The sequence below is a fragment of the Phocoena sinus genome, chromosome 20 (assembly GCF_008692025.1).
Source record: "Phocoena sinus isolate mPhoSin1 chromosome 20, mPhoSin1.pri, whole genome shotgun sequence".
Classification (NCBI taxonomy): Eukaryota; Metazoa; Chordata; class Mammalia; order Artiodactyla; family Phocoenidae; genus Phocoena; species Phocoena sinus.
Window position 1 is genome coordinate 13229118 of NC_045782.1, and position 13472 is coordinate 13242589.

Sequence of the window (13472 nt, forward strand, 5' to 3'; positions counted from 1 at the left end):
GAAGGAAAAGAAAGTGATCAGTTGGGGTGTCTTTGGACAGCTTCTGGTGGTCAGGACATAAGTTAGGTGTCCTCTCTTGATGGCTTTGTGGTAGTAGCTTGTATTGTAATATCTGGCCCCAGAGCAGAGATGGTTGGTGCGTGCTCTTAGGGTGATTAGTCCTCCAAGGAGCTTGGCCCCTCCCTAGCCTTTCACCTTGAGGGCTGTTGTTGGGAGGTTGGGTCCACAGAATTAAATCCCCAGGACCTGCTTCTTTGGGTCTGAATCCTCATCTTGGCTTCGGAGTTTGCAGGGGTGAGTCCTCATGTATTAACCTCCTATGTTAACGGAGAGAGGTAGACCCATTGGTGAGTTTTGTTGGGGAAGATATGAGTGGGAGAGAGGGAGAAGGAGACAGCTCCAAATGTGAGTCAGAGGCCTGGGAAGTAGCTGGTGAGGGGACAGGTTTGCACCGAATCACAGGGTTCTAAATGAAGTGCCAGAAGGAAACCTGCTTTAAGAGCAGGTTTCAGAGCCTGAAGTTGATACTCTTTTCCCTCTCTTGCAGTCGAGTCATCCTGCCTGTCTCTGTAGAAGAGGTAAGTCCTTTTTCTTCCTTGTATTCATAGTTGGATATACTTGCTTGTGACCCTTAGCTCAGTTGGGCTCCTGGCGGCCCACGCTAGTGTCTTCTTGTGGTTTTCATGTTTGTTCTAGCATAGAGATAATCAGTACTCGATGTGAATTTTCCTGGTGCAATTTTCAGCTGAAGGAGGGCGCTTATGTATCTGACCAACTATGTGCAACCTGCCTCAAGCTGTTGACCAGCGAGATAACTTTGAATAGACACTAAACCAGCCCCTCTTACCTGCTAGAACTCAGCCTGTTTGGGGACATGTTACTGAGGGGATTAAGTACGTGCATTTCTGGGACCTCTGTGACTCAACAGGGAAGTGTGCCTGGCTCTCTCTGGTTGTGTGACAAACCAGCAGGACTGGAAATCTCTGAGGCCCTTCCTGGCCATACTCTAGGTGACTGCTAGGAAGACCGAGGCCCAGAACCCTTCTTTCACGGAGGGCAGGGAATGACAGATGGGCTTGGCTTGCCCTCTGTCCTTTTATGGTTCTTGGGCCTGACGTTCCTGTGTATAGGGATCTGGCAGGATTTGCCACAAGAAGGTTCATAGGCCGTGCTGACTCAGAGTTGGTCTCTGGGACAGCAGAAGACTGTCACAGAGCCTCCCTTGTCCCGCCCTTTCTCTGAACTTCCTTCACTGTCCTCTCCCAGCTCAGCCTTGTTCTTTGCTCCCTTTGGAATCCACAGGTCCCTCAGCTTTCAGTTAAGCTCGACTTTGGGTGAAGCTGCTCAGCCAGTATGGTGCCCTCAGTCGCCCTCTTTCCTGCAGTGTCAGCTCTTGTGATAACTTCCACCCTGTTCCAAATATGAAATGGACCTTTGAAAACTGACATCAGGCCAACAGAGCCAGCAGCACACTTGAGATGAGACAGATGGCCTCTTGGTGCCCAAAGAGGGTGGGCAGGCATTGGCCCCCCAGAGGATTGTCTCTGGTGGTGGGCTGTACGTCTGTTAAGAGCTGTGGAGACCTGGGGGAGGGGTCAGGGTGGGCCTCGAACGTGATGTGGGAGTTTTGGGAAAGGAGGATAAGAGAAATGAGACGGGAAGCTGGGGGAGGGGATAGCTGGGTAGATGCTGCGATCCCTGGAGGCCCCTGAGATGTACATGGGGCCTGGGAACCACGGGCTTGGGCTGAGAGATGTTGGCTTGGGGGAGCCCTGCTAACCCATCTCCTTTGGGGTCCTTGCTCTCTTTATGAAAAAACAGCAAGTGATGATTTTCCAAACCAGGAGGCCAAGCAGTAAGGCCCAGCACGTTACTTGCCCTGAAACTTGGGGGTCCTGTGCCTCTCTCTCTGCTGTACAGGAGGATCCCACACCCCAGAGAGGAAGATGTCCCCCGGGAGTTCAGGAGTACCTCAAAGTAGTGTTTAGGGGTGAAGTGGATCATTTTTACAGGGAGTTTCTTTTTTTTTTTAATTAATTAATTAATTTATTTATGGCTGTGTTGGGTCTTCGCTGCTGCGCGCGGGCTTTCTCTAGTTGCGGTGAGCAGGGGCTACTCTTCGTTGTGGTGCACGGGCTTCTCATTGTGGTGGCTTCTCTTGTTGCGGAGCATGGGCTCTAGGCGTGTGGGCTTCAGTAGTTGTGGCACGTGGGCTTAGTTGCTCCATGGCATGTGGGATCTTCCTGGACCAGGGATCGAACCTGTGTCCCCTGCATTGGCAGGCGGATTCTCAACCACTGCGCCACCAGGGATGCCCCTGCAGGGAGTTTCTTGATGGAATGACAGGTGGGAGTGTCTCTGAGAGGTGTGGCAGACCCAGGAGGGCCAGCACTGTCCGGGGGCACCTCTTGGCTGATTGCTTATGGTGGAGCCAAGCATGGAGGGAAAGGGGAACTCACCTTGAGAGCGTCCACAATTGGCGGTTTTCAGTTTGTGGTTGTTTGTTTTTGGAGCATTGAGGAAGTTGTGGGGTGAACTGAGCCTGAAAACAGAAGCTTGGGAAGTAAGCACTGGTTACGATTCACCTGTAAGCCTGGTGATGGTCAACGCATTCTCAGCCATAAACCACTGATGAGAAAGCAGTGCTTGGCCTGTGCAGGGTTGAAGCAGGAGCTGCTCTTTTGATGGCTTGAACCTTGGTTCCAGGAGATCAGAAAATCTTGAATGTGGAAGCCAAAGAAGAGATAAGTAATGACCAGCCTTCTCAGAGTCTTTATCGATAACCCATCCTGACTAACGGTTCCCATGGGAACAGCCCAGTGTCATGTGGCTGTTGGATTCACTTCCCAATTGGAGGCCCTCAGAGCTTTCTGATTTGGAAGGGGAATGAAAAGAGAATAGAGAAGCCCCTGTCTTTATGACCATCCTGATGGCTTGAATCAATGTTTTGCGGTAAAATCAGCTTCTGGCTGGCCAGAGCCTTTGGCCTAATACTCACTGTACAGGGTTTCTGGATGTTCTGCAGCAAAGCAGGAGAGCCCTGGCTGTTTAACGTGGTGTGTCCGCCAGTGGTTCCTTGCTCAGTTCGGGCCGCCTTTTCCCCCTGCTGTGGGTAGGGCTGTTTTACTTCTCATTTCCAGAGATGCATGGCACCAGGCCCCTTTGGTGCCTGGGCTGGCAGGTCCATGGGGGTGGGACCAACAGCTGTGCTGTTTTTCATGACATGTTTCAGGTGCACCCACTACATCTTCCTGGGCTCCCACTCCCAGGTTGTCAAAGTGGTGGAGTCTCTGTTTTCCTTAGCTGTCTTCTTTCTTGGGAACAAGGGAGCAGATCTCCAGGGCAGGGAGCACTGTCCTGGGCCAGAGGAGGCTGGAATCCTCATCTCCTTGGGGCTCTTTATCTGATTTAATGTTCTGATCCCCATCCCCCATCTCTACCCCATCTGAGTCTGGCTGCTTTCTGCTTTCCCAGGGTGCAGAGCCACGGTGCCAAAGGGAACCCTCTGACATGAAAAGTGTCCCTCACTTGTAGCTTGTGGAGGCTAGTCTTATTCACCCCTTAGGATTAACAAAACTGCCTTACATGTCTCATTGGGATTAAAGGATCAGAATATCAAGAGAGATTAAAAGGGGAAGATGCCAGCCCAACACACTGATCCTCTTAGAGCCTGCCCTCTGATTCCTGCAGCTGAAGAGGAACCAAATGAAGGGGATTAGTCTCTGCTGGGGCCCCTCCCCAAGCAGCACCACCAGCCGGCCCCCCAGTCCCCTCCACCGGCCTGGTAAAACCAGCCTCCCCTTCCCTTAAGGACTGCTGAGTCAGTGGTTAGATGTTCTTATGACTCTTCTCTGAAACAGAATTACTGCTGCCTCCTAGGAACCCCCGGCTCAGCCAAACCCTGACCCACTTGATAGGGGATTTCATGTATGCCTCTGTTAGGGGGTGGACTTGGAAAGGCAGAGGGACAGCTTGGGGTTCCCTGGGGGCATTGAGGCAGTCCTGATGTTGCTCTGGATTAGCAAGGTCAAGGTGACTGGCTCTCACCCAGATGTTCCTCTTTACAGGATTAACCCAGCCTTGACGGTTTGCCTGGGCCTTTCCTTGGCATCCTGTACTGCGTTTTTGCTTCGGAAGTTAGGGCTCTTTCAGCTTCGTGGTGAACAGTGAATTGTCCTGGTGTGCTGCCTCACCTCCTTCCATGTTTTGCCCAGAAACGTCTCTGTGGTGCTTAGGAGGCTGCCAGGTAGAGCAGGCCTCAAAGGGAGAAAGACCTTTGTCTTTCGCTCCTGAGAGTACCAGGAGCTTGGGGAAGGGGCGTGGAGGGTGAGGAAAATCGATCCCCACCCCTCCCCAAACTATAATCAAGTTTCTTTTTCTCATACTCCCTAAACTGTTGTGCCTGGTGGCATTGGCCGTGATAGGGAAGATGCATCCTTTGGTATAGGCGTAACTTCCTGCTTTAATGGTTGCATTCATTCTCTTTTCACCTCATTTTTCCCTCTAGACAGCTTCCCTCAGAGAGAAGGGAGCAGAAGGGCCAGGCCTGGGCACTGCCCAGGTCATTGGCCCTAATACTGAGTTGTCTTGAGGGATCAGAGGAGGCCAGTGATCTTGACTGGTGACTTGATAGGGTGGCATGTGACCCAAATAAAGGAAAACTAGGCTTTGGCCATCTAGTAAGTGCCAACATAGAGGGTGTACCCAGCCAGCACTGTGGGATAGGAATCTGTGCTATCTAATACGGGAAGCAGGGCGCTTGCTTCAGCCCCACCAGGAAGCAGGAAAGCATCAGGAGGTTTGGTTGGCTGCAGGACTGCTCTGGGAGCTGCTGTCAGGGTGAGGAGGGGCCCAACGCTGGAGAAGAAACAAGTAGATGAGCCAGTGTTTTTTTTTTGTTTGTTTGTTTTGTTTTTTCCGGTATGCAGGCCTCTCACTGTTGTGTGTGGCCTCTCCCGTTGAGGAGCACAGGCTCCGGACGCGCAGGCTCAGCGGCCGTGGCTCACGGGCCCAGCCGCTCTGCAGCATGTGGGATCTTCCTGGACCGGGGCACGAACCCGTGTCCCCTGCATCAGCAGGTGGACTCTCAACCACTGCGCCACCAGCGAAGTCCCGATGAGCCAGTTTTATAGCAGGGGTTGTGGACTTCACTGTGCACTGGGTACCTTTCTTTACAAGAAGTCATGTCTTAGGACCTGTTTAAATGAATGGGATAAAGAGATTTCTAACAACCAACCCAGATCTTGTTTGGGGATCTGGGACCAAAGGCAGGTCCAGGGCAAAAACTACCTTGGACTCTATTTTCTGGATAGTGGTGTGAGATTAAGCATATTCACCTGCCTCCTGAAGCCTTGAAGTAGGATGTGAAAATGGGAAAGATGAAATTAAACACACCTGATGGCTAAAGAGAGGCCACAGAGCAGCTTTTCTTAGTGGCTCTGGGTGGATTTGGGCAAGGCCACATAAGAAACTGCAGAATAAGCTCCCGGATCAGGGGGTCCCAGAGCGATCTAATTGGACATAGTTCCTGGCAACTGGACTGTGTGCAGCCATCGAGAAGATTCTGCGTTGGCAGTAACTCCCGTCTCTCTGTTTCTTTAGTATCAAGTAGGGCAGCTGTATTCTGTGGCTGAGGCCAGCAAAAATGAAACGGGTGGTGGTGAAGGTGTGGAGGTCCTGGTGAATGAGCCCTATGAAAAGGACGGCGAGAAAGGCCAGTACACGCACAAGATCTACCACTTACAGAGGTAGGTGGCTGCGCGGCAGAGCGAAGGCGTCCTGGTATCAAAGTGGAGACAGCGGATCATTCGGGGTGTTTTCTGAGTTGTTAGCTGGTTGATCAAGTTGCTTCACCTGTGAGAGTAGGTAGAGGTACTTGTTTGCTCGTTTAAAGGGTTGTTTTTATTATTTTTTTAAATTTTTATTTAGTTTATTTTTTGCGGTACGCGGGCCTCTCACTGTTGTGGCCTGTCCCGTGGACACTCAGGCTCAGCGGCCATGGCTCACGGGCCCAGCCGCTCCGCGGCATGTGGGATCTTCCCAGACCGGGGCACAAACCCATGTCCCCTGCATCGGCAGGTGGACTCTCAACCACTGCGCCGCCAGGGAAGCCCACACGTCGTATCTTTGAACAAATGTGCTAGAATTTGTTTCACCGGTCTTCTCTTGATGTATATTTACAGTCATTTCCAGATGTTTACATACAGTACTCCACTAAAACTCCTTCTGCACAAATCTTTTGATGTACCCAATGTGTGTAAATCTATAGTAAATGTTCCTACAAGTAGAATTGTGGGGTCAGGTAGTATTTTAAATTCTGATATTGTGAAATCAGCTACCGGAGAAATTTTGGTACCTCTCTTTGGATCAAAGGCATAAGTATTTAAGAGTATGGCTTGAACTGATTGGTGTACCAAAATCCATTGCAAACCATACAATTGCTGAATCCCTAACCAAGACAGTAATGTTTCAGTAAACTGTAAGCTGGCCCAAAGGACATTGAAAGCCATGGTAAACATACACCAGCTTGAATGGAAATTGAATCAATCTAGTTTTAGAAACTACCCAGTACTGGAAAAAATAAACCTGCTATTTTTTTTTTTAATTGTGGTAAAACGTACATAACACAAAATTCACCATTCTTACCATTTCTTAAAAAATGTTTACTTATTTATTTATTTATCTGGTTGCACTGGATCTTAGTTGCGGCAGGCAGGCTCCTTAGTTGTGGCATGCATGTGGGATTTAGTTCCCGGACCAGGGCTTGAACCTGGGCCCCCTGCGTTGGGAGCACGGAGTCTTATCCATTGTGCCACCAGGGAAGTCCCACCATTTTTAAGTTCAGTGGCATTAAGTAACATTCACATTGTTGTGCAACTTAAACCTGAACCTTAATCTCTAGTCAGTTAAACTGAGCAAAGCAGTTTCATTTTCATTTGGTAAACTCGCTGATTTAATGTAGTCTGCTGATCTAGGGATGTAAAAGGGCCAGCCCAGAGGGGTCCAGGATTTTGTGAGTGCCAGAGCCAGGAAGAGAACAACACTGAAGTGGGGGAAAAAATCTCATCAGAGGACTTCCTCGTGGTCCAATGGTTAAGACTCCCTTCTTCCACTGCAGGGGGCACTGGTTTGATCCCTGGTCGGGGAACTAAGATCCCACATGCCGCGTGGTGTGGTCAAAAAGTTAAAAAAACAAAACAAAAAAACTCACCAGTATCCCATTTCCTGGACATTGTGCTCTTTTCCCTCCATGCCTTCTCCTCGTCCTCCTCTGAGTTGACTGCCAACCAATCCTTACTGAGCCATTAACTGTTGATTAGAATAAGGCTTAAGACACACCTTCTGGGGCTTCCCCTGTGGCGCAGTGGTTAAGAATCCGCCTGCTAATTGCAGGGAACATGGGTTCGAGCCCTGGGCTGGGAAGATCCCACATTTGCCGCGGAGCGACTAAACCCTGTGCCACAACTACTGAGCCTGCACTTTAGAACGCGCAGGCCACAACTACTGAAGCCCTTGTGCCACAGCTACTGAAGCCTGCGAACCTAGAGCCCGGGCTCTGCAACAGGAGAAGCCACCGCAATGAGAAGCCCGCGCACCACAACGAAGAGTTGCCCCCGCTCACCGCAGCTAGAGAAAGCCCACGCGCAGCAACGAAGACCCAGCGCAGCCAAAAATTCCTTCATTAATTTAAAAAAGACACACTTTCCCCACAGCACATTTGTATTTTTTAAAGAGGACTTTGAAAAGAGATAGTGAGGCTGGTAGTAGGGGCCAGTTGGTTCCTCAAGACTCAGCTGGTCCAGCCAAAGTGGCAAAGAGGAGGTCTGTACATATAGAGGGTGGGACATGTCTCACCTTCTCCCTTATGGAGAGGGTGGAAACTTTGAACTGCTACCTACCACTACTCTTAACCCCAAAACACCCAGTTGCCAAGAAAAGAAAAGAAAACCAACAGTGCTGAATGCCATGACCACCTCCCCTCATGAGGACCAAAGACGTTAGTTGTCCCAAATTGGAAACCATGGATTCACAACACCCTCTTCCTTATTCGTCTTATCAAGTCCTTTTTTTCTTTTTAAGATTTATTTATTATTTATTTTATTTTATTTTTGGCTGCATCGGGTCTTAGTTGCGTCACGTGGGATCTTTATTGAGGCATGCGGGATCTTTCACTGCGGCACACGAGCTTCTCTCTAGTTGCGGCGTGCAGGTTTTTCTCTCTCTAGTTGTGGCGTGTGGGTTCCAGAGCATGTGGGCTCTGTAGTTTGCCGCACACGGGCTCTCTATTTGAGGCTCAGGAGCTCAGTAGTTGTGGTGCGTGGGCTTAGTTGCCCCACGGCATGTGGGATCTTAGTTCCCTGACCACAGATCGAACCTGTGTCCCCTGTATTGTAAGGCGGATTCTTTAGCACTGGACCACCAGGGAAGTCCCTCATCAAGTCCTTTTGAGTCCATCTCCTTGGTTATCTCCAGTGTTTCCATTTCCTTCCATCATCTCTTGTCTGGATTACCACAGCAGCTCCTAACTGGTCTCCATGCTTTCCACTTCTCCGCACAGCTCCAAGCGTTCTGTCCAGAAGAAGATCTGTTGCTCCCTAGCTTAGAAGCTATAGATGGCCCTTTGCCCTCGGGATAAAGTCCATCCTCTTTGATGCAGCTACAAGATCTTTTATGACCCAGCCTCTGCTTGTTCTCCTGTATCCCCCACCTCATACCTTACACCAGCTACTCTGAACTTCTCTCTCTTCCCCCCAGCTTTTCCCACCCCACTTCCGTCCTCTTGTCTAGCTCAGTCCTACCCACTCGCTACTGTGTGTAAACCTTCCTTTCCCTGGGGAGCCTCCCCATGCACCGTGTTCTCACAGTGCTCTGCCTGGTTAGTTCCACTCCTCACCAGAACGGAAGCTCCCTGAGGGCAGGAGCCATGTCTGTGTGATTCCTACATGCATCGTGGTGCCTAACTCATAGAAATACTTAACTGAATGAGTGTGGCCAAGAGTGAGTGGATCTCAGTGGGCTGCTCTGTGTGTTCCGAGCTAGCTGTGTCCTGGAGGTAGCTCTTTTTCTTAGGCCTCAGGCACTAAGCTGATGAGGTCGTTGGAGCCTGCAAAGACTGCGTAGATTACCAGTTAAAAGCTGAGGCAGAGGAATACACATACCTTTTTTTAAACAAAAGAAACAAAAAGAGCTCATAGGGTACCTGCTGCTCTGTAACCTGAGATAAGAATTGAATGGAAGAAAATATTTTGTCCTGGGAGGCAGATGGCCCTGAGGCCCTCCTGGCTGCCCAGAACTGACCCTAGGAGATCAAGTCATCTTGGATCCCATATTACAGGTTAGTCAGCCAGTCACTCTGGTCCACTCTTGAAGACATCTCATCCTTGCAACGTGTAGTACCATGCCCTGGGCCCAGTGAGCTCTGGAAGAGTGCGTAATGATAGCGTAAGGACTGATAAGCCGTGGCCAGTAGCCCGGGGCCTCACCTGCTGTCCTGTTCCTGGCGGGTAGGGGGCCAAGTTGCGGGTGGATGTTAGTAGCCAGCTGAGCTGGTCTCAGGGGAACTTGCGTGTCAACTCCCCACAAAGAAGCTGGAGCTGCAGCCTGGAGAATGTGCAGTAGAAGCCCATTGTCTTCTTTTTTTTTTTTTTTTTTTTTTTTTAATTATTTATTTATTTATTTTTGGCTGTGTTGGGTCTTTGTTGCTGCGCACGGACTTTCTCTAGTTGTGGCGAGTGGGTGCTACTCTTCGTCGTGGTGTGCGGGCTTCTCATTGTGGTGGCTTCTCTTATTGCAGAGCACGGGCTCTAGGTGATCAGGCTCAGTAGTTGTGGTGCACGGGCTTATTTGCTCCGCGGCATGTGGGATCTTCCCGGACCGGGGCTCGAACCCATGTCCCCTGCCTTGGCAGGCAGATTCTTAACCTCTGTGCCACCAGGGAAGTCCTTAGCCCATTGTCTTCTAACTCTCTCCTCTGTTTCTCTTCATAACCCTTTTCTCACTACAGCAAAGTGCCCACATTTGTTCGAATGCTGGCCCCGGAGGGAGCCCTGAATATACATGAAAAAGCGTGGAATGCCTACCCTTATTGCAGAACAGGTGAGTGCAGAGCTGGAATTTGGGCCCCAGGGTGGATGGAGGGTGTGGTCAAGTAGGCCCAGGGGTGGCAGTGAATTGGGGTTTTGTGTCCCACCTTCATTTTCCAGATTAAGCCAGTGGAAGGATGAGCTTGGGGCCTCCCTTCAGGCCGGTGGTGAGTGCCAGTGTTGTCTAGTGCAATTTGGCAGCCAGCTGGGTGGGAACCACCAAGTAGCCATGGCCCAAGATGGCATAGAACCAATCCCTCCTATTTGAGGATGGTATGATAATTTTGGTTTTTACTGATTACAAAAGTAATGTCCTCTGTCTTGGAGAATACATATAAACAAGAAAATAATCACCCATGATCCTTTCATTTCTAGTCACTGTTAACATTTTAGTGTCTTTCTAATCCTTTTTTAAAATGCTTTCATATACACGTGTATATAAAGTCTCCAGACACGTTTTTCAGCCAAATTTTGGGTCAAATCATACTAATTATTAAATTATTCATTTTTACTTAGTAAATGGGAAACCTTTTCTCTGTCACTACATATAGTCTATTGTTTAAAATTTATTAATAGTTGCATAGTATTCCATTGTATGAATGTACTGGGATCTTCTTAAGCTACTCCCTTATTGTTAGATACTGAAATTTCCAGTTTTAATAGGATGTATTCATGTTTGGCTTGAAAAGCAGCAGTGAGGCCCAGGGACTTTTGAGAGAGGCAGTCATAAGAAGGGGCCTTGCAGGGTGACCTTCCTGAGCTGGAGAAGGGCCAGACCTAGACACCAAGGAAACATAGCAAAGAAAACCCTGATGTTGCTGGGGAAAAGTTGAAATAAGCCCAATGTTTGATGACAAAGGATTTAGAAACAGCTAGCCCCCGAGTATGTTGTATAACACCTGCAGTCCGAGCCCTGAATCAGTGGCTTCCACTAGACCAGCATGGTGCATGGTTTGGTGATTTTTTTGTTGTTTTTGTTTTTTTTGGCTGCACCATGTTGCTTGTGGGATCTCAGTTCCTTGACCAGGGATTGAACCCAGACCTTGGCAGTGAAAGCGCTGAGTCCTAATTAGCAGATCACTAGGGAACTTCCTAGACCAGCATGTTCTATAGTTGAAGGTGGGATTAGGACTGGAATTATTCTCTTAATCTTCCCTAGTCTCCTATCTGGAGTTTTAGAAAGGAAAGATTTGAACCTTCACAGAGAACTTTCTATTCTAGACATTCTGGGATTCTAGCGGGGGGTCTCTAGAGGTCCCCTGGAAGTTGACTGTGAGTTAAGTAGCTTTCCCCCCAGCCAGTCTACATTTGTTGGCACAGTCTGCCTGCCAGCCTCTGCTTACACTTCTCTTACTTGTTGGGACCTGGCACTCCCTAGATTGTATCTAATGAGGAAGATACATGTGGTCCTTATCCCATTGACTTTGGGAATGACTAAAGTCTAGATCACAGGGTCATTGCTCTCTTCAGTCCTATACAGGTTCAAGAACCTTGTATCAGGAGATGCACAGTCATTGGTGGGACCTGGGGTGTGTAATGCTTAGAGTTTTATTGCTGTAGCTGAAAATGCAAACATCACTATTCCCTAATCAGCAGGCAGGAAGCTGTTCAATTCTTGGAAAAGAGGCACATACACACTTTCTTAAAAGACACTGTGGGGGCTTCCCTGGTGGTGCAGTGGTTGAGAGTCCGCCTGCCGATGCAGGGGACACGGGTTTGTGCCTCGGTCCGGGAAGATCCCACATGCCGCGGAGCGGCTGGGCCCGTGAGCCATGGCCGCTGAGCCTGCACGTCCGGAGCCTGTGCTCCTCAACGGGAGAGGCCACAACAGTGAGAGGCCCGCGTACCGCAAAAAAAAAAAAAAAAAAAATTGTGCACAGTGGCTGGGTGTGTCTGGTCTAGGGCCAAAGATGAATTTTCTTGATGTGTAAGAGAGTTGCATTGAGCATGTGTCGTAAGAACCTTAGCCAACTTGGCATAAAGGAGGCAAATGGATAGGGTGGACTGCTGCATGCCTGGGGCGGGGTTCTGGGTACACAGCTTGTGCCAACTGAGAGATGCCACTGTCCTCTGTAATTCTGGGGAGAGTGTGCTGCAGCTGACATGGGCATTTTTCTAGACACCACATGTTCATTCGCATCTTCTGATCCTTGGCCAAAAGAAGAAAAATGTAATTTCTAAATACTCCGTGAAGAGGAGAGGCAAGGAGCAGGGGAGAGGAGGTTGGCTTCTTCAATGGGTGCTGACTTTATAGTCACACCCCAGCTTCATTACAGAATGAATGTCTTCTTTTTTATATATAAATTTATTTATTTTGTTTTTGGCTGCGTTGGGTCTTCATTGCTGCATGCGGGCTTTGTCTAGCTGCGGTGAGGGCGGGGTTACTCTTCGTTGAGGTGCACGGGCTTCTCACTGCAGTGGTTTCTCTTGTTGCAGAGCATGGGCTCTAGGTGCACAGGCTTCAGTAGTTGTGGCTGGCAGCCTCTAGAGCGCAGGCTCAGTAGTTGTGGTGCACGGGCTTAATTGCTCCACAGCATGTGGGATCTTCCTGGATGAGGGATCGAACCCATGTCCCCTGCACTGGCAGGGGGATTCTTAACCACTGTGCCGCCAGGGAAGCCCAGAATGAATGTCTTGAATCTTAGATCTGTTCAATTAGCCATTGCTCTTTTAAAAAGAGATATAAACAAGGAAGGCTATGTCCAGTTCCCTCTGGGGGTTGGTGGGAGAAAGATTATCAGTTCAAACTCTTAGGTTGGCCTAAGTAGATCAGAGTTTGAGGTGAGATGGATAAAGGAGTGTGGAGTGATACTCCACATGCCTTTTGGAAGGCTCTAACCTTGTTCTCAGTGGAATGAAGTTGGCCGTGGAAAACACTTGCTTTAGCAGCACATGTACTAAAACCAGAACGATACAGAGAAGATTAGCATGGCCCCTGTGCGTGGATGACATGCAAATTCATGAAGCGTTCCATTAAAAAAAAAGAAAGAAAGTAGGAAGAAGAAAATAAATGTTTCTCCTCCTTCCTCTTCCTGTAACCTTAACCCTGGGCTGAATACAGTCTCTTTATTAAAGCCATAATTTGTTTGTTTGTTTATAGCAGTGCCACATGGCATGTGGAATCTTAGTTTCCCAGCCGGGGATCGAACCCTCGCCCCCTGCATTGGAAGCGTGGAATCTTAACCACTGGACCACCAGGGAAGTCCCAAAGCCATAGTTTTTAAAAAGTACCTTACTGGTCTCATTGGAGAGCCCTGTTTTCCAACTGCAGAGGGTTTCCTGAGACCTTTCCAGTGTACATAGGGTTGCAGTTTGAAGAAAAGGGAAGGCTCCGAATGCAGAGGTGTTTGGAGGCTAGAGAGGTGTTTGGAGGCATTGAGGCTAGAGAAG

General features: G+C 49.2%; 1 protein-coding gene and 1 non-coding gene across 2 annotated transcripts in view; both read left to right on the top strand.

The window, feature by feature from the left end:
• Positions 1 to 13472, top strand: part of PITPNA (phosphatidylinositol transfer protein alpha) — a 40735-nt gene that overhangs the window by 3856 nt on the left and 23407 nt on the right. The window contains exons 2-4 of the mRNA XM_032616097.1: positions 548 to 578; positions 5602 to 5747; positions 10004 to 10095. Coding sequence (XP_032471988.1) covers positions 548 to 578; positions 5602 to 5747; positions 10004 to 10095 — 269 coding nt within the window. The remainder of the gene's footprint in view (positions 1 to 547; positions 579 to 5601; positions 5748 to 10003; positions 10096 to 13472) is intronic.
• Positions 12960 to 13062, top strand: LOC116746551. Its single transcript, XR_004347803.1, has one exon. It is a non-coding gene; the product is annotated as a U6 spliceosomal RNA (small nuclear RNA).